We start from the raw sequence: 20159 nt of genomic DNA, 5'->3' as shown, positions 1-20159 counted from the left end.
CATGGTTTAATGTTCTAAGCATGACTTAATGTACTAATCTGCTAAAGACACAAAAAATGTTTAAGAAAGCAAGGAAAATTTCTAGACGGGCAGCCAACTTATTGCATCATTGTTCATAATAGCCAAAAAAAAAAAGAGAAACAACCTAAGTGTCCATCTGTAGGGTAATGGATAAAATAAACTATGGTTCATTCATTAATGGAATTCTACCCAGTAGTTCAGATGAAGAAATTAGATCTGTATCAACTTCACGAATTCTCAAAAGCATATTGATGAGTAAAAATGTAAGCCATAAAAGCATATATTTAGCATATTGCCATTTATGTAAAATTAAAAAGCACACAAAACGATATATACTTATAGATGTGTATATTTGTATAGTAGAAATTTTTTAAATGTATGTGAATGAAATGCACTAGCTTCAGGCCAGTAGTTAACTCCAGAGGACAGAAAGGAATGGAAGATGAGGCTTTAGCTGAATCTATAACTTTTTATTTCTTTATAAGTTAAAATATCTGAAGCAAATGTGGTAAATTGTTAACATTTCTTAAATCTGGGTGGTGAGTAAATGGGCGTTTGTTATAGTAGACACTTAACATTTAAAAAGTATTTCTTGGGGCCGGCCCCGTGGCTTAGTGGTTAAGTGCACGCGCTCCACTACTGACGGCCCGGGTTCGGATCCTGGGCATGCACCAACGCACCGCTTGTCTGGCCATGCTGAGGCGGCGTCCCACATACAACAACTAGAAAGGATGTGCACCTGTGACATACAACTATCTACTGGGGCCTTGGTGAGAAAAAGGGAAAAAAAGGAGGAGGATTGGCAATAGATGTTAGCTCAGGAACAGTCTTCCTCAGCAAAAGAGAGGATTGGCATGGCTGTTAGCTCAGGGCTGATCTTCCTCACCAAAAAAATATATATATATTTCTTAAAGTAAGTTTATTTTCTCTATATATTTGTCTTCAGTGCTATGAATCTGTCCTCTTGTACTGGTTCATGCAGGCACTTCTCTGTCATGTATGTACAAACACATCCTCTCACATTCATTCATTTAGCAAATATTTATCAAGTGTTTCTACATAACAGGCACTGTTTTTGGTGCTACAGATGCAGCAGTGAACAAAACAAAGCCCTTACCATCGTAGAACTTATATTCTAGTGGTGAGAGACAGATAATAAATAAGAAAATATACGATATGTTAAATGGTGGTAAGTGCTGTGGAGGGATAAAAAACAAGCAAGATAGAGGTGATGGGGGGACTGGGCAGGGTAGAGGGAGGCGTGTTATTGCATATAAGGTGATGAAAGAAGGACTCTCTAATAAAGCGACGTTTGAGTTGAGACCTAAAGGAAGTGAGAAAGTGTGCTATGTGAATATATCTGTCACCAGCTAATGTCAAGTGGTGACATCTCCCAAGTTGTGTCTTCATTTCAGACCTCTCACTTTAGCTCCATTTGATTCTTCACTTGGATGTCTAATAGATGTTTCAAACTTAGTATGTCCTAAAAATGAACTCCTTTTCTTCACCCCAAAATCTGCTTTACCCACAGTCTTCCCCATCTCAGTTGCAGCTGGGATTAGAAGTTTGAGACTCCTTTGAAAATAGCTGTTATTTAAAACCATGGGATTGAATATATGAGATCATTTAGTGCAAGTAAAGAAAAGAAGATGTCACATTTAATGGTCAAGAAAAGAGAGAGGATGCCACAGAGGAGACTGAGGAGTAGCCAGAGATTTGGTGAAGAGGGACCAGGAGAGTGTGATGCCTCACAAGTCAAGAAAAGAAAATGTTGCAGGAACGGAGTTATTAGTGGTAATCAAAATCGGTTGAGATGTTGAATAAGATGAAAAGTAGGAATCAACTGTTAGATTTGGCATCATTAAAGTTGTTAAGGTGTTCTTTAAAGGAATGGTGGGATAAAACCTAATCTGGAATGGATTCAGGAGAGAATGAGAGATAAGGAAATGGATATGGCAAATTACAACTCTTTGAATTTTGGTATAAAGAGTTGCAGAAAAATCTGGCAATATTTGAAAGAGGCTGTGGAATCCAAAGGATGGTGTACACATGAGTAGATATTTCTTAGTTTATCATTTCTGCCTGAAGTTTGGACTTAGAATAAAATCTAAGTTGTTGTGGCTTAGATTTATCTTGAAGGGTCAAGTTTTCCTCTTGTTATTGCTGTTGTAAGGGAAAAGGATGTTAAATTTTACTTCTGAAAGAAAAGTGAGCAATAACTCTAATAAAATGCCAACAAAGTAACCAGCTGAAAATATCTAACAGAGAGAAATCTGTTACTACATCTTAGATAATATATACTGGAGAGATCAAAGAGATTCCATTTTATTAAGCTACTACCTTTTAAAATTAAATGATATTTCCTTTTTTTTTTTAATTCAGTGGGGATCAGCAGTGTACTTATGTTATAAAAAATCGGTGGCAAAGACTAACACTATATCTTATAAAGCTGGTAAGTATAATTTTTATGGAATTCTTAATATATAAATGTGTTATTGGGGCCAGTAAGAGTAAAGAAAAAAAACAAAACCCGTCTTACCATGTGTTAGTGTCAGGACTGGGGCTACAACCCATGTCTTTTGATTCTGTTTTGTCTTCATCCTTACGTTTTTTGGATGCTTAATGGAAGATTAATTTTACAAGATGGTGGGGTTTTTAAAAATTATATTTATATAAATAACTAGTAAGTGGATATAGTTCTCTTCAAGTTTTTTTTGTGTGTGTGAGGGAGATCAGCCCTGAGCTAACATCTGATGCCAATCCTCCTCTTTTTTTTTTTTTTCGCTGAGGAAGATTGGCCCTGAGCTAACATCCATGCCCATCTTCCTCTACTTTATGTGGGACGCTGCCACAGCATGTCTTGACAAGCAGTGCCTCAGTGCACATCCGGGATCTGAACCTGTGAACCCCGGGCCGCTGCAGCAGAGCGCGGGCACTTAACTGCTTGTGCCACTGGCCTGGCCCCCTCTTTAAGTTTTTAACTCAGTAGAAAATGTGGAAAGAATATTTATTTTTCTTTTAAATTCTTTCTTTAATATTTATATTAAATTTAGTTGAATCCATGGTTCATATGTATTAATGTTTCATAATAATCTGAAATATTGTAAACTAAGTTGTGATTTTATAACATACTTGAAATTTTCCATTGCCAGAAACCTCAAAATATCAAACATACTGATCTTATTTATAAGAGAGCAGTTTCAGCCTTTTAAAAAATGTATTTTTAAAATTGGTGTCCTAGGGGCCGGCCCGGTGGCGCAAGCGGTTAAGTGCGCGCGCTCCGCTGCGGCGGCCCGGGGTTCGCTGGTTCGGATCCCGGGCGCGCACCGAAGTACTGCTTGGTAAGCCATGCTGTGGCGGCGTCCCATATAAAGTGGAGGAAGATAGGCACCGATGTTAGCCCAGGGCCGTCTTCCTCAGCAAAAAAAGAGGAGGATTGGCGGATGTTAGCTCAGGGCTGATCTCCTCACAAAAAAAAAAAAAAAAAAAAAAAAAATTGGTGTCCTAGACTCTCACCTTTCTCTTCTACCTTTGATTTTCTAGGATCTACAGTTCATCACTATTTCTGTCCTTAAATGCTATGCTGTTACCTCATGAACTGAGAAAGTAGTGGACAGTTAATTGTAGATTCTCATGGGACATACTGGCTGGCTAGCATATAATTAGAGAATTTTAGAACTGCCTTGGACCTTAGTATATCTAGTTTATCTCACTTTTTAGATGAGAAAACCAGAGTCCTATAAGTATGTGATTTGTCCAAAGTCACACAGTATTAGTGGCAGACCAACCACTTGTATTCCTAGTTTATCATTTTGTCTTTAAGGTCATGTCTAGTGATGGTTTCTACTTGACTTTAAGGGTTCAAGGTCAGGGAACCTATTTTATGTTTCTAGTCCCACAAAATCCCGTTTAAGACTCTGCTTGGAGGATGTGTTCAATAGAAGATGCCTGGACTACTTTCTAGACTAGTCTATTTAACATAAAATCATAGGCCACTTGAAACTCCATCTTCATATAACCTGGGATTATTCAGAAGGCAGATTGAGTTGATACTATTCTGAAGACATTGTAAATATGTGACTCATATTTTTATGAGTATTTTTCTTGTATTTGTGCTAGAAGTTACATATATACTCCTATAGGATATCTTTTTATTTATTTGTTTATTTATTATTTATTTTTAATCTTTTGTTTATTGCAGTAACATTGGTTTATAACATTGTATAAACTTCAGATGTGCATCATTATACTTCTGTTTCTGCGTGGATTACATCATGTTCTCATGTTCACCACGCAAATACTAATTACAATTCATCACCATACACATGTGCCTAATTATCCCTTTTGCCCTCCTCACTCCCCCTTTCCCCTCTGGTAACCACCAGTCCAATCTCTAGGATATCTTTTTTAATGTTTAAAAACCCCCTGAGAGAAAGTTATCGAGAGCTGATAAAGTGGATATATGCAGGTAACCATATTGAAAATTTAAAAAAAATGGTATATTCATATGCTTTAAGGTAGCATGACCACAAACTGAGTTTTTAGGAGCCGTGTGTATTTGTGCATGTTTCTTTAGGATAATCTTTTCCTTTTTGCCTTACGTATCCTTTGTGGATGCAGCTTGATAAATATTAAGCAGTTAATATGAGTAGTTATAATGTTTGAGGATTAAAATCTATATGAATCCTACTGAAGCATTCAGAGTTACTTGATGAACATATATGTAATGTTTTGGTCTTCCTAATATATTAAATAATAAAGCATTTTAGCATCATTCAAATTATGAGCACCTAAATTCAAGAGATGATGACCTAATATTTATTGTTGTTTTTATAGGTCTAATTTGTAGATATCCTCAAGAAGATTATGAGTCGTTCTCACTCCCAGAATCTGTTCCCCTATTTTGTTTACCAATGGGTGCAACTATTGAATCTTGGCCACCAAATAGCAAATACCCTCTCCCTGTATTTTCTACATTTGTGTTAACTGGAGCCTCAGCTGAAAAGGTACTATGTGTTTTAACAAATCATATCTGCAAATTTGTTGTACATTTCAAGTCTTCAGTTTTATATAATGCAAGGAACAGTAGGAAAAAAAACTGGTTAAATTGAATCTCATATATACTTCTTCCACTTGGTTAAAATAACTGTACCCAGAGACATAGGTACATAGAATTTTCATTCTGTCTCTTATACCAAAATGTTTTTTTTGTAAATATGGTGAAAGATATTTTCATCATCAAATAATGATCCTTCATTGCTTCATTTTCTGTGATACAGAAGTTTTGAAAGTAATACAAAAGATATTATTAAATATTCAGTGCTATTTAGAATCATAGACTATTATAGTTGGCAGGGACCTTGGAAATCATCTAGTCTAACATCCTCATTTTGTAGGTTGGGAAATTGAGGTCCAGAGAAATTCAGTGAATTGCCTGAAGTTGGAATTTGTATTTCTTTATTAAAATTTTGTCCCACTATCTACTAAATAATTATTTTCAATTATTTTCTTACAGAGAATTTTGACACAATTGCTTTCACTCTTTATAAAACAAATGCAATTCAATTAAAACTTTTTTTCAATAAAAGGAGATGTGAAAGTAGCACTGTGTAGTTTATTTTTTTTAATGTACTTCAAGAAAACAAAAGTAATGTCTGTTTACCACTGTGTTCCTGGTACCTGGCACCTTGCCTGGCTCATAGGCATATAATGGCTCATAATGGCCTGACTCATAATGGCTCAACATTAAATATTTAACTAATGATATGATTTGAATAAATAATATAAGGTGAATTTATTAAATGTATTACTTGTTTTCCAGGTCTATGGTGCTGCTATTCAGTTTTATGAACCATACTCTGAGGAGAATCTCACAGAAAAACAGAGACTTCTTTTGGGTTTAGCTTCATCGGCAGATGGGAAGTCTGATAATCCCAAAACAATTCACACTAATAAATGCATCTGTCTTCTTTCTCACTGGCCTTTTTTTGATGCATTCAGGAAGTTTCTGACTTTTCTATATCGTTATTCCATCTCTGGACCTCATGTTCTTCCAATTGAGAAGTAAGTTAGAAGCCTTCTTTTCAAAATTTGGCAGATCTTTCCATTAAGTGTGGTATATTTGTACTGGTAATTGAGTAAATTTTATATGGAAACTAGATTACTCAGGAGTTATTTGAAAAAAAAAAGTTTGGTTATTTCAGTTAGGTAATACTTCTCTATTATACTTCTACAATCATGTTATTTTAAATAATTTTATCTCTAACAAAGTGAAACAGGTGTTTCATTTTTTGATGCTCTTGTGAAGTTTGGAGATCCTAATTAGAATTTTTTGTACTAGTTTTGTAATTCTTATTTTACATATAATTTGGGTTTGTTATGAACCTTTCAGAATATTCCTTACTATTTTTAGGTATCAAGAATTTAAAAGGGCCGGCCCCATGGCTTAGCGGTTAAGTGCGCGCGCTCCGCTGCTGGCGGCCCGGGTTCGGATCCCGGGCGCGCACCAACGCACTGCTTCTCCGGCCATGCTGAGGCCGCGTCCCACATACAGCAACTAGAAGGACGTGCAGCTATGACATACAACTCTCTACTGGGGCTTTGGGGGAAAAATAAATAAATAAATAAAATTATTAAAAAAAAAAAGAATTTAAAAGAAAAATTAGATAAATTCATTCTTTATTTTTTTTTAATTTTAATGATTTACTTTCAGATCACTAAAACTGAATAATTGTTTGATGCAATAAGATCTGATGCAAATGAGATCTAAATATCTCCAGTGTCTATTTGTTGTTTATTTTATACCATCTATCACTTAAGCTCTTTTGTATTCTTGGGCAGAATTCTCTGACTCTAATGACAGTTGGAAAGTGATAGAATTATTGTAAGAACATTCAGTACAATATTACTCTTTAATTTTTCCTTACACTTTTCTCCTCTCATCTCAATATTTTAATCCAGCAGTTCTCAAATTTTTTGGTCTCAGGACCCTTTATACTCTTAAAAAAAATGAGGACCCCAAAGAGCTTTTCTTTATGTGTTATATCTGTCAGTATTTACTATAATAGAAATTAAAACTGAGAACTTGAAACATATTTATTTTGAAAAATAATAAACCCGTTACATGTTAACATAAATCTTTTTTTGAAAAATAACTGTTTTCCAAAACAAAAAAAATTAGTGAGAGAGTGATGTTGTTTTACATTTTTGCAAATCTCTAATGTCTGGCTTAATTGAACACAACAGGTTCTCATATATGCGTCTGCATTCAATCTGTTGCAATAATGTTGTTTGGGTTGAAGTATATGAAAGAAACCTGGCCTCACACAGATACGTAGGTGGAAAAGGGAGGGCATTTGAATAGCCTTTTCAGAAAATTGTGGATTTCCTTTGTTGACACTGCACCAAAACTTGGCAAGTGGAGGTTATTATAGGTTATTTGCAATGTGAAATCTAAAACTTCAGGGATGAACTTTCTTTCTCTGTTACGTTAAAATCTATTGGTCTGTCTCACTCTTTGAGTGGAACTTTTACACATGCGTGATTTTATAGTATTGTACATTGGTCATTTGGAAATTACTGGTTCACTGAGTTAACAAAGATACATTTAATTAGCAATATAAAAAATCACATTTGTTGATAACACCTCTATCTCATCAGAAAAATTTCTGAGTGTTGAGAAATTGTCAAGTTCCTGGTGGCGAAATTCTAATTTTCACTTGAAAGCTTGAATTTAATTATTGACAAGTACTGTGAGTTATTTTTCTTGAAGCAGTAGGCTCACTTCATTCATTTTTGTATAGAAAATATATGCTGAATATCCAACATTGGAAAACCTTAATTTGTCAATCGTTCTTTCAAGGAAAAGTGGCATTCGGTAGGGGGAAAAAAACCCAGCTAATTCACTCACAACTTGTCACACAAGTGCTTTTCCTCAGGACAACCATCATACTTCTATATGCAGCAGAAGTGTTTTATGCATACTTTCCCTTTTATCACACAGAGGATTTTAAAAAGTGTACACTGCAGCGTCAAAAATTAATAATGTTTACTGCTTCATCAAAGACATTCTTAAGTGAAACTGAATACAACTGCTAATACAGTTTGGTGCCACTGCCTTGATTCACAGTAAGGTGCCAACAGTTTTATCCACAATGCTTTTGTACCATCAGTGCAAATATCAACACAGTGAAAAAGGCAAATGACGTCTTAGTATTATTGTAAAAATAGTTTTGACTTTGCAGATCCTCCCTGAATGGATCTTGGGGATCTTTAGGTGTTTGTGGATCACACTTTGTTTCTGCTGTTCTAACTACTTCAGATAATTCAAGCAGATGTTTGTCCTCTGGAACTCATTCCCCTTATCTTTTTTTCTTAGACTGTGAGTGCCTCAGTATTAGAAACTGGTAGTGTATGCCTTTTTTATAATTCCCATCGTGTCTGGCACTGTCTTTCTTATACATAGCAAGCAGTCAAAACATGTTTGTAAAATTGATAAATTTCTAATGTTCTCTGTCTAGTTGAAATTAATTCTGAAACCAACATGATTTTGAAATAATGTTTAAAAGAAAAGTAATGCAGAAATAAAATAACTTATTCCTAAAAAAAAAGGGTTTTCACTGTTCCTTTTTTTCTTTTCCATAGTGTTCAAGAAACAACTCATCAGTCTAACTTTTTGTCCATTTTCTTCTGGGAAAAAATCCATAAAATCGATAATAGAATTTTTAACCTATTGTTAATAGAAAGTATATTGTTCATCTTTTAGAAACAGTTAATTTTTCTGGAGCAGTCTAAATGGTTGTTTCACTTTTAAAATATGAGCAATTGACTAAAAGGCAATATTACAAATGTAAGATTTAGCTTCTTCGGTAATGTCCACATCTCTGATATGTAGTATATTATGTACTTAGAGGTAAAAGTTAAAATGGCTTTTGAGACATTGATAGCATAAACATTGTTGAATGTGAGAAACTATTGATATGAAAAGTTACTGGATTTAGGTAGAAGAAACTTTAATGGGACAAATGATTTTTGGTTGTTTGTTCACTTGTTCACTTGTTTACTAGCAGCAGGGATTTCGAAATTATAGGTACACAAAGCTTTTGACTCAACTTGGACTTGTGGTGACATGTGAACCTTTATAGCATATGGTATTCACTTTGGAATCAATTGGATTTTTGTTTGTTTGTTTTTAAGGCATATTTCTCATTTTATGCATAAAGTTCCTTTTCCATCTCCTCAGAGACCACGGATTTTAGTTCAGGTAAGATTTTCTTAATATAAGTGCTCTGTTGAATGATTATTGGCTTTGTCAAAATGTAACGTAAGAATAACAATTTTAAATGGAGAAAAAATCAAATGAGATAAAAAGAGAACTAGATGCCATTTCATGTTGGAGTTTGAGCCCTTATTGTTTTATTAATTGCCTCCCAGCAGACATCTAATGTTTCCCCTTAGATAAAGGATTGAAGAGTTAAAAAGTAGACAGCAGTAGACATTTTGAACATACAGATAGGGACTTCTTTCCCTAAGTTTGTTTTAGGTGTTTGAAGGTTTGTCTATGCCTTTGGCATTTATTCCCTAAGTCTATTAGAATAAATATAAGGAAAAGTTGCATGTTTTCATATATCACAGGAAGGAATGCTCACATCTTTGTGGCAGGGGGAAGTTGAAAATGAACATAAATTATTTTCCCCATCTCTTTTCCAAGTTGACTGTATCTCACTTCTTGTTTACATTTCTTTTTTGTTTGTGCTCTTCATATGTAAGTTGTCTGCTTATTTAATCATCATTCATGAAGTGATTTATATAAAGAAAATATTTTCATGTATTATCACCATATGTGCTTTCCTGTATTTACCACATCCCTTACTGAAGTATCATTCAGAATTAGAAATCATTTGGCAAATAGATATTTACAAATTTGTGGAAATCTGTGTATATTTGAAAATGTAGATAAAAATGATTGCATTATTATATTGATACAGATAAAATGTCTAGAAAAATATCATTTTGATAAGCTTTACAATCAGTCTGCATATTCACATTATCATCCCTGTTTTACCTCTTGGTATTTAGTGTCCGAATATATATAGCACACTCAATCTGAATGCACATAAAAGATTTGTTTTGTAGCCAAAGTTAGCAAATTTTTTCTGTTGAGGACCAAACAGTAAATATTTTAGATTTATTTAGATAGTCGAAACTATCGTCTCTGTTGAAACTATTCAGCTCTGCTGTTATTGCACAAAAACAGCTATAGATAATACGTAAACAGATGAGCACAGCTGTGTTCCAATAAAACTTTATTTATAAAAATAGGTGGCCTGTGTATTTGCCCTGGAGGCTATAGGTTTGCTATCCCTGGTTTTATGGTACTAAATGAATAATTTAGTCTTGCAATACAAATTGTTAAATGATCTCAGGGAAACATTGAGGAACAGAAGTATAGAGGTAGGATTCAGAGTGAGAAGAGAGAGTAGTTAGAAGAGGTCAGTGGTCAGAACATATTTTTCAGGATCTTAAGTGATATAAACAGTTTGTATACTGGTGAATGTGTATATTGAAACTTCATGGGCATCATCATTAGTCTATATGTTTTTACCAAAAAGTGGTGTTTGAAAGTTCATCTTTGTATTTAAAATACTTTATTTTAAATCTTTTTTCAGTTATCACCACATGATAATCTGATTCTCAGCCAGCCTGTTTCTTCGCCTCTTCCACTAAGGCAAGTAAAACTTCCTTTCTGTGTTTCTCTAAATCTAGTGTGAGCTAAAGTAACATTCAAATATTTTCTCTCTTTCCCTGGTAAAATTTCAAATCTTGATGGAAATAATTCTCATTTAACTGTTTCTTATCTAAATTCCTTTTACTTAATGTTTAGGTTAAAGTTCTTAAAGAAAGAAAAAAGAAAAACTTTTACAATAGTGTTTGGTATTTTGTGTATCCCGTTATTATCAAGTACTTACTATTACATAAATAGGTATATATGTATGTAGATTGTGAAAGTAATTATTTTTAGCTCTAAATATACTCTGAAGAACATTCAAATGCAATTAATTTTAAATTTAACCCCCAAATAGATACTTATAAATATTAAACCATGGAATAGAACAATATATTTCATCACCTTAAAAGTTCACAGAAATTATGAAATATGTTTTTTCTAAAGTATCATTTCTTGCGATTTAATTAGCTGTGTAATTTTTCTAGCAGAGAAATCATCACAATATAATTAAGTTATTTTGTAGCACATACCTAAGGGAGACAAGCTGCCATCTTTGACATTAATTTTGTAAGAATTACAGATTATTTCATCACTAGGTCTCAGCCCACAGTGACCAGTGTTTTCTTAACCTTTGTTTGAGCTGAAGATAAACTACAAATACTGACTGAGCTATGTAAAAATGATTCTAAATTACCCAAGAGGCCTTTTTTAAAAAAATTTTTTGGTAACAGTTTTATTGATAAATAATTCACATACCATACAATTCGCCCAATTAAATTGTACAGTTCACTGTTACAGTCACAGAGTTCTGCAACTATCACTCTAATCAATTTTAGAACGTTTTCATTTCTCTAAAAAGAAACCCTGTACCCTTTAGCAGTTACACTCACTTATTTCTCTCATCTCTCTACACACAGACGAACACACACACACCTCCTCAACCCTAGGCAGGCATTAATCTACTTTCTGTCTCTACAGATTTGTCTAGTCTGAACATTTCATATAAATAGAATCATGTAATATGTGGCCTTTTGTGTTTGGCTTTTTTCGCTTTGCTTAATGTTTCCAAGGTTCATCCATGTAGTAGTGTGTATCAGTACTTCCTTCCTTTTTGTTTCCAACAAATATTCCAGTATATGTATATACCACATTTTATTTATCCATTCATCAGTTGATGGACATTTGGGTTGTTTCTAGTTTTGGGCTACCATTAATAATGCTGCTATGAACACGCACAAGTTTTTTGTGGACATATGTTTTCATTTCTCTAAGAGACTTTTGTTATTAGTTTTGCTTTACTTTGAAAAAGTTAATTCTGGGGCCGGCCCCGTGGTGTAGTGGTTAAGTTTGGCGCACTCTGCTTCCGCAGCCCGGGTTTGGATTCTGGGTGCGGACCCTATACCACTCATCAGCCATGCTCTGGCAGCAACCCACATGCAAAGTGGAGGAACATTGGCACGAATGTTAGCTCAGGGCTAATTTTCTTCAAGCAAAAAAAAAAGAGGATTGGCAAGATGTTAGTTGAGGGCGAATCTTCCTAAAAAAAAACAAGTTAATTCAGTGAAGCTAATTGTTTAGCATTATATAGACAAAATACTGGTTGGCTTGCTGATTTACATTGTCAACCCAGTATTTTGTTACCATATAGAATGTCTAAGTTTTGGTTATTAATTTGCTTTGTATATCATCAGTTGTTAGCTCTTGATTTCATATCACTAGTATCATTACAGTAGTAAAGATAATCTGTCTATTTGTAAATCCAAATTTTAACATGTATATTTACCTTAAGGGAGGTGGGCCTGTAAGTCACATAATTTTTCTGATAATTACAGTGGAAGATGTTATGTTAAAAAAATTTCCATTAAAGGATTTGCTTTCAACCAAAGTATGCTTATTGTAAATTGAATTCTTTATTTGGACATTATCTACATGGCAGATCTTTTTATATAAAATGAAGCAGATGATTTTTCATTTTCCATATTGAATGCAATACAGAAGAATCAAATGATTTTGAAACCTCATAAAACTTCATTGTTTTCATAGTATGTTTCTGATGCAGTATTTTCCCTATGTAAGAACAGCTGTCACATCTAAATTTGAATATATAATACAAATCCTACCCTAATCACGAACTTTTTTCCATTATTTTGGATAATTAGGTGTTTGTATATTTATTTTTTTAATTACATATTTTTGTTTGGATTGACAGTGGTGGCAAGTTTTCAACACTACTTCAGAATTTAGGCCCTGAAAATGCTGTGACACTACTGGTGTTTGCAGTAACAGAACATAAGATTCTCATCCATTCCTTGCGGCCTTCCGTGCTTACTAGTGTGACAGAAGCATTAGTGTCTGTGAGTATCACAGTTTCTTATTGGCAGTCACTTTCATTTTAAGCTTAATTTATTCATATAATTTAAAGCTATTTTAATGCTTAACTAAATTCAGAGAGTAATCAATTTTTATGTTATGAAAATAATTTTAATTTTCCGAACATTAACACTCATAATAATTATTTAATGCATTATCAAGTGTCAGACTTTAATTTAAATATATAAATATTTAAAGGACAATTTTTTGTGTGTGCTGATAAATTATGCTTCAATGTCAAACAGCTAAATATTCTCCCATCTTTTGTTTATTCAAGATGATTTTCCCTTTCCACTGGCCATGCCCCTATGTTCCGCTATGCCCGCTGGCATTAGCAGATGTCTTGAGTGCACCATGTCCATTCATAGTAGGAATTGATTCAAGATACTTTGATCTCTATGACCCTCCTCCAGACGTTAGTTGTGTTGACCTAGATACCAACACCATTTCTCAGTAAGTACATTTTAGTGATTCTACACCCAATAATTTACAACTTCATAGTGTATGTATGTAATTGTATATTTTTGGAGTGCTAATTAGAGTTCTTTTGAGCTATACAGTTTTTGTATTTGGTGTTATTACCATCTTTGAATCAGCTCTTACTATATACTTCAGTGGGATAGATTTAGGATATTAGAGAAGGTTTTATTGGAAAGAAAATATACGTTTAATCCTTGGGTCTTTAAATATTTGAGAAACATTCTAATCTTATGCTTACTTAGAAATTCAGCAGAAGGGAAATTGAGGTTAGAAATAGCAAAAGTTTATTTCCCTTTAGTTAGATGAGAATGGGTGAAATCACAAATTGAATTGAAATACTATTCCTGATTAATATTTCAATCTTATTTCTAGTCTTATGTAATACTATTAGAATAATAATACTTCATAGCAAAATTAATATAATGTTTTAAGTTTTTTAAATAACTTTTGAATTATATATAATTTTATCACTTTTATACTCAAGGAATGTAAGGATTTTATAAGTTTCCCTCTCTTTTTATTGGAATAATATTTAAGTTGTAGCTACTGGAGCTATATGTTTTATAGCTTTTTTTATAATTCAGTGTTTCTCTTGTATCCATTATTTTCAGTTTAATCAAAATTAAGCTATTCAGGGAAGAGGAAATTGATGCAATGACCACAGTGCCTCCACAGGACATACTTAAAATAACTATAAGTTAGTCTATCAGTGAAGTCCAAAAGCTAGTATACCTTTTACGGCTTAAATATACATGTGTGAAATAGGTTTTTCTCCATTTTTTAATAAGCATATTTCATATTAAAGCTTTTTGATTTAATTCTGAAATCTTACATTAATTCTAGTCCTGTCATATGTAAAAACCTCAATTGCCTAAAGCTTTAGAAAAGTTTAGAAAAAAAATAATTTTCTGTTATAAAGCATGCATTCTGTCAAAAAGCTTTTATTTAGAGAAACCCTTACCAAGAAGATATGGGATGTACTTTGTGCATAAAAGCCATTTTATATATGGGATCGATAGAGGCAAAGATTCTTTACCAAGAGTATTTAATTCTTTAAATATTAAAGTGGTATCTTTTTTCTTTGCCAGTTGTTAATGTTACATAATGTTTTTAAAAATTGAAATTAAGAGTGGTGAGTAAATACTGTCTTAATTATAGAAATAAATTACATTTTCCCTCCTTTTATACTTTCCCTCAATTTGTTATAAGGATTTTTTTCTTATTATTATTTCGTGTTTCTGTTTTGATCACAAATGAGTTAAAGAATCAAAGAAATATGAGTTGTTTGTACTCATCAGTAGTCGTCCTTATTGATATTATCACCCTTCCAAACCTGTGGGAGGACTAAACTAGTCAACTAACAGCTTTGTATTTTCCTTCATCCAGAATTTCTGGTGCCTCACCCTGAAATTTGAAAACAAAAACAAATGCTGAGTATGGCATTTTTGGTTTCCTTTTCCTTCTCTGAGTCTTAGATGAGTATAATACAGAGTATGTTATGAATGTCAAGAAATTTCTGAAGGAAGGAAAATTAATGTCTGATATGTGCTAGGCATAAAGCTGTATGCATAGCCTAAATTATCTCATATTATTCTCTCTATTTTGTGAGGTAGTTTTTTTTTTCTAAATTATTTTATTGAGGTCATATTGGTTTACAATATCATGTAAATTTCAGGTATAAATTTTTCTATTTCAGCTTCTGTATAGACTGCATTGTGTTCACCACCAATAGTCTAGATTTTTTTTATTGATGTCATAATTGTTTATAGCATTATAAGATTCCAGTTGTACGTTATTATTTGTCAGTCACCATATAACTGCGCCCCTTCACCCCTTGTGCCCACCCCACAACTCCCTTCCTCCTGGTAACCACTAAACTGTTCTCTCTGTCCTTGTGTTAGTTTATATTCCACGTATGAGTGAAGTCATACAGTATTTGTCTTTCTCTGTCTGGTTTATTTCACTTAACATAGTACCCTCCAGGTCCATCCATGTTGTTGCAAATGGGACGATTTTGTCTTTTTTTATGGCTGAGTAGTATTCTGTTGTATATATATACCACATCTTCTTTACCCAATCATCTGTTGATGGACAGTTGGGTTGCTTCCATTTATTGGATATAGTGAATAATGCTGCAATGAACATAGGGGTGCATAAGCCTCTTTGGATTGTTGATTTCAAGTTCTTTGGATAAATACTCAGAAGTGGGATGACTGGATCATAAGATATTTCTATTTTTAATTTTTTGAGGAATCTCCGTACTGTTTTCCATAGAGGCTGCACTGGTTTGCATTCCCACCAGCAGTGAACGAGGCTTCCCTTTTCTCCACATCCTCTCCAACATTTGTTATTTTTTGTCTTGGTGATTATAGCCATTCTTCTGAGGTAGTTTTTATTAATCCCTCTGACAGATGAGGAAACCAAAGCTTAGATTTTTAAGTGATTTATCAAAAGGCACATAGGCCAGAACTGGATTTTGAAACCATCACTGTCTGACTCCAGAACTAATACTTCTGCCACTAATTATTGGCTAACTATTTATGTAGTAGTAATCTTGTAAGTGGAAGTCACCATGAGTAAAAATGCAGAAGGCCATCATAGATCCAAAGTCAGGTACTAGATAAAACTGCTACCCAGCCAGGTTTTAGAGTAAGGATATCAAGGGCAAGTGGAGGAAATTATGTGAGTAAATAACAATAATTAGATGTAATGAAATGATACCAAAATATTGTTCATTCATTTATGCTACAGACATATCTCAAGACTTCTTTCTTGCCCAGGAACTGGGAATAAAAAGGCAAACCAAGGGGCCGGCCCGATGGTGTAGTGGTTAAGTTCACATGCTCCGCTTCGGTCGCCCAGGGTTTGTGGGTTCGGATCCTGGGTGTGGACCTACACACTGCTCATCAAGCCATGCTGTGGTGGCATCCCACATACAAAATAGAGAAAGATTGGCACAGATGTTAGCTCAGGGACAATCTTCCTCAAGCAAAAAGAGGAGGATTAGGAACAGATGTTGGCTCAGGGCCAATCTTCCTCACCAGAAAAAGAAAAATGGCAAACCAAGTATACTCCTTTCTCTTAAGTTGCTCATAATCTAGTCTAGCAAGGCAGTCAGGCACACAGTGAATGATGAGGCACAGTGAGAGTGCTGTGTTGTGAAGTTTTATCAAGAAAATAACATAAAAAGTGGGTCTACATTGTGTTCTCACTGTAATACAGGATTCCACGCTCCTGGTCACATTATAAATGAAATAAAACCTTCACAGCAGGACATCTGCAATTTGACCCTGCCCTATCTAAATTTTTAGTCTCCTTTGTGGAAAGGTAGGGTAGATTCCAAGGCAGCTGTTCTTTGTCAGCTTATGCTTTCCTGTCCACTCTTTTTTCTTTGTTTAGTTTTCAAAGTTATATTTGCCCTTTTTATTCTGTGGGAAGTTTAGGAAACATAAAAAAAAAATGTTCAGCAAGTTCCACTGCACATCTGTGCTATGTTGTTGTTGTTGATGGTTAGAATGTGAGTGATTTACTTTTCTTCTCCTTTTTCTCCACATTTTTCAAGTTTTCAAAAATGAGTATTGCTTGCTTTTGAAATAGAAAAAAGATTTAATAAATAAAGAATGGAATCAACAAAGCTATAGTTAAGTCCAAAAGCTTTATGGTGTTTTATCACCATGCTCTTTTCTTCTCCTACCCCATATATAGTTTAAAGAGCAACTGCGTTGTAATACTTGTAATAAAGGAGATTATAGGAGTTCGTCGTGGAAACGAAGATACCACTTTGAAGCAGATATCCTCTTTTTTTGTTATAAGAGTATTTTGGAATGTAGTATTTTTTTCTGAAAAAACAAAAATAAATTTTACTTATACTTTTAGGACACTAAGAAACTAAATATTTAAAAACACCAAAGTATTTTGATAAGCTTTATGGATCATAAGTTCATTGAAAATTTTCTACAATGCTTCTATAGTTTTCTACAAATCTCCTCAGAGTAGGATTTTCCTAATATTTTAGTGTCTAATGACTCTTAAATGGGGTTTAAGAGTAATGATTACCACATTAAATTTTGTAGTGATTAGCAGGATTCCAGTGCAAATAGAATTTACTCAGTACCAATATAATTATAAATTTTTGAGCTATATTTAATACAAGATTTTACTCTCATCTAAATTAATTTTTAAATATTAAACATACCAATTTACCCCTGAGATTTTTCTTCTGTTAACTAGAATATTTTGTGTTTTTTGTTCAGTGTGTTTTCTCTTTTCCCTTTTTTATATGTAACAGGTATATTAACCCCCCTCCCAAATCCATTTAACAAATATATTATTGTTGTCATTTAATCTCAGAACTGGTGACAAGAAAAATGTAGCCTGGAAGATACTTCCAAAGAAACCATGTAAAAATCTGATGAACACACTGAATAATTTGCACCAGCAATTGGCAAAATGTAAGTGTATAACTTAATTAAAAGAAGTAATCTGAGTAAAGGACTCCAATTATTTTGCCTTATTCGTAAAATGATAGTGTTTATTTTATCTACATGAAAGTTTTTACAATCTTAAAGGCAAATGAACATTAAAGCAAAATTTGTTAGAAATTGAATGGAAGATTTATAAAATTTATATTTTACATCTGCCACATTTTCATAGAACCATTTTAGAATAATAAAATTCAAAAAGAGTTTAAGGTAGTTATTTCTTTATTTTTTTTAATTCATTATTTTCTTTAATTTTGCCATTACTGAAATGTCATGAAAAAATAAGGGTTTCCACTTGTATATTTTCTTCATATGAAGAATAGAAAGTTAGTTTTGAAAATCTAAGACAGGTGGTTTAAATTACATTAGAAAATGTTGATGATTTCAGCAGAGTGAGAGCTAGGTCGTATGCTTTTCACCTTCAGTGGATCTTAATGCTGTGCTTACTTCAAATAATTTGAAAATAGAAGCTTGCCAAAACCATTAGGAAATTAATCAAAATGAAAATTGATTAGGATATGGAATATTTCAGTAAAAAGCTTATAAAAGAATATATCTTGGCAGTGATCCAGAATTATAGATAAGAAGAATTAAACATTCATTTATCTAATCCTCTTGGTATTTTATAACAACGGTCCATTCAGGGTCCATAATTTAATACTTGTTGTATGAAAAATGGTCAGTAATGGTGTAGCAGTAATTGAGGTTCTCATTTATGTATTAGGTGCATATAAACACAGGAGGTGGCCTATATCCTTGAGGGTTCAAGATGCCTATAGTATAGTTGGAAAAAGATATGGAAAAAGACAGTGTTTACAAAGTATACTTCACAATGAGTAAATAATTCAGAAGTGGCTCATAAATATGGGGATATAAAAAAATGACGTCAAATAGAACAAAATTTTATCTTATGGAACAAATAAATTATGTACGGAAGTTTATTTAAGCTACTTAGTTAATTGCTTTCTAAAAGTGCATACGCTTCTTTTGAATAGCTGAGAAGTGCAGCAGCTTTTGTAGCAATATTTAAATATTATTAAAATCAGTGAAATAACCCATCCAGCTCTACTGAAGGGCAGAATCTTAAAGCTTAAAACTACAGACTTTTAAACAATACTGATAGTTAAGGGTTGTATAACACTTTACAGCTTCAAAGCACTTTCACACACATTTTTTTATCTTTACAATTATGAAGATAATAACATTGAGGGAGGTAAAGTAGCTTGTCAGAGATCCTGCAGTTAACAAGGGTGAAGATAGGATTAAAACCTAGGCCTTCTGTTCTAATGCCTGTGTTCTTTCTAGTACTTTTCTTTTTTAGACAATAAGAACTCCATAAGAACCTCTCTAAGATGATTAATTATTCTTCATATTTTAAAAAGTTTTAAATTTTGAAGCAATCACAAACTTTTCCCTCACCCTTTGAGAACAGATACTCCATCACCTCTGAATGGAATGTATTTCCTACCAATAAGTACGTTCTCCTACATCACTACAGTATGACTATGAAAATCAGGAAGTTAAAGTTGAGTATTACTGCCATCCTTATCCTCAGACCAGGTTCTTGTTTTACCGATTACCTTAATAATGTTCTTTATAGCAAAAGCATCTATTTCCAAATTAGGTGTGGTATCTAGTTTCAAGTCTCTTTAGTCTTCTTTTCTCTAAACAGTTCCTTGATTTTTTTTCTTCATTTTCTTGACATTTTTGCAGATTGTACTTACTTTTGTAGAATGGTGCATGACGTGGGTTTGTCTGAGTGTCCTCATGATAAATACACGTCGTGCATATTTGGCACGTCGCAGAAGTGAGGCTGCATTCCTTTCATAGCATCCTTATCAGATCACACACTATTTCAGTTTGTCCCATTATTGATGAAGATGTTTATTTTGATCACTTTATTAGGGTGCTGTCTACTAGGCTTCTCTACTGTAAATTTACTCTTTTACTACCTAATGGCTTTAGCATTGAATTGTTCAGGAAGAGAAAGAGTTATTTTTCATGTTTTAATCCCTCTGTGTTCTTCCTGTAGGCACTTATATTTAAAAAAACAAAAAAGAGAAGGAGAGACTACTGCATTT

The 20159-nt window shown here is 33.3% G+C and overlaps 1 protein-coding gene across 5 annotated transcripts in view; it reads left to right on the top strand.

Annotated features, from left to right (window-relative positions):
- DENND4A (DENN domain containing 4A) overlaps window positions 1-20159 on the top strand; it is a 126702-nt gene that overhangs the window by 46505 nt on the left and 60038 nt on the right. For all 5 annotated transcript variants that reach the window (XM_058541870.1, XM_058541869.1, XM_058541872.1 and 2 more), the window contains 8 exons: window positions 2404-2473; window positions 4858-5027; window positions 5843-6084; window positions 9217-9283; window positions 10689-10747; window positions 12957-13101; window positions 13395-13570; window positions 17948-18048. In XM_058541870.1, the coding sequence (XP_058397853.1) occupies window positions 2404-2473; window positions 4858-5027; window positions 5843-6084; window positions 9217-9283; window positions 10689-10747; window positions 12957-13101; window positions 13395-13570; window positions 17948-18048 (1030 nt within the window). The remainder of the gene's footprint in view (window positions 1-2403; window positions 2474-4857; window positions 5028-5842; window positions 6085-9216; window positions 9284-10688; window positions 10748-12956; window positions 13102-13394; window positions 13571-17947; window positions 18049-20159) is intronic.

The sequence above is a fragment of the Diceros bicornis genome, chromosome 5 (genome assembly GCF_020826845.1).
Source record: "Diceros bicornis minor isolate mBicDic1 chromosome 5, mDicBic1.mat.cur, whole genome shotgun sequence".
Lineage (NCBI taxonomy): Eukaryota > Metazoa > Chordata > Mammalia > Perissodactyla > Rhinocerotidae > Diceros > Diceros bicornis.
This window is presented reverse-complemented; position numbering and strand designations above follow the sequence as displayed.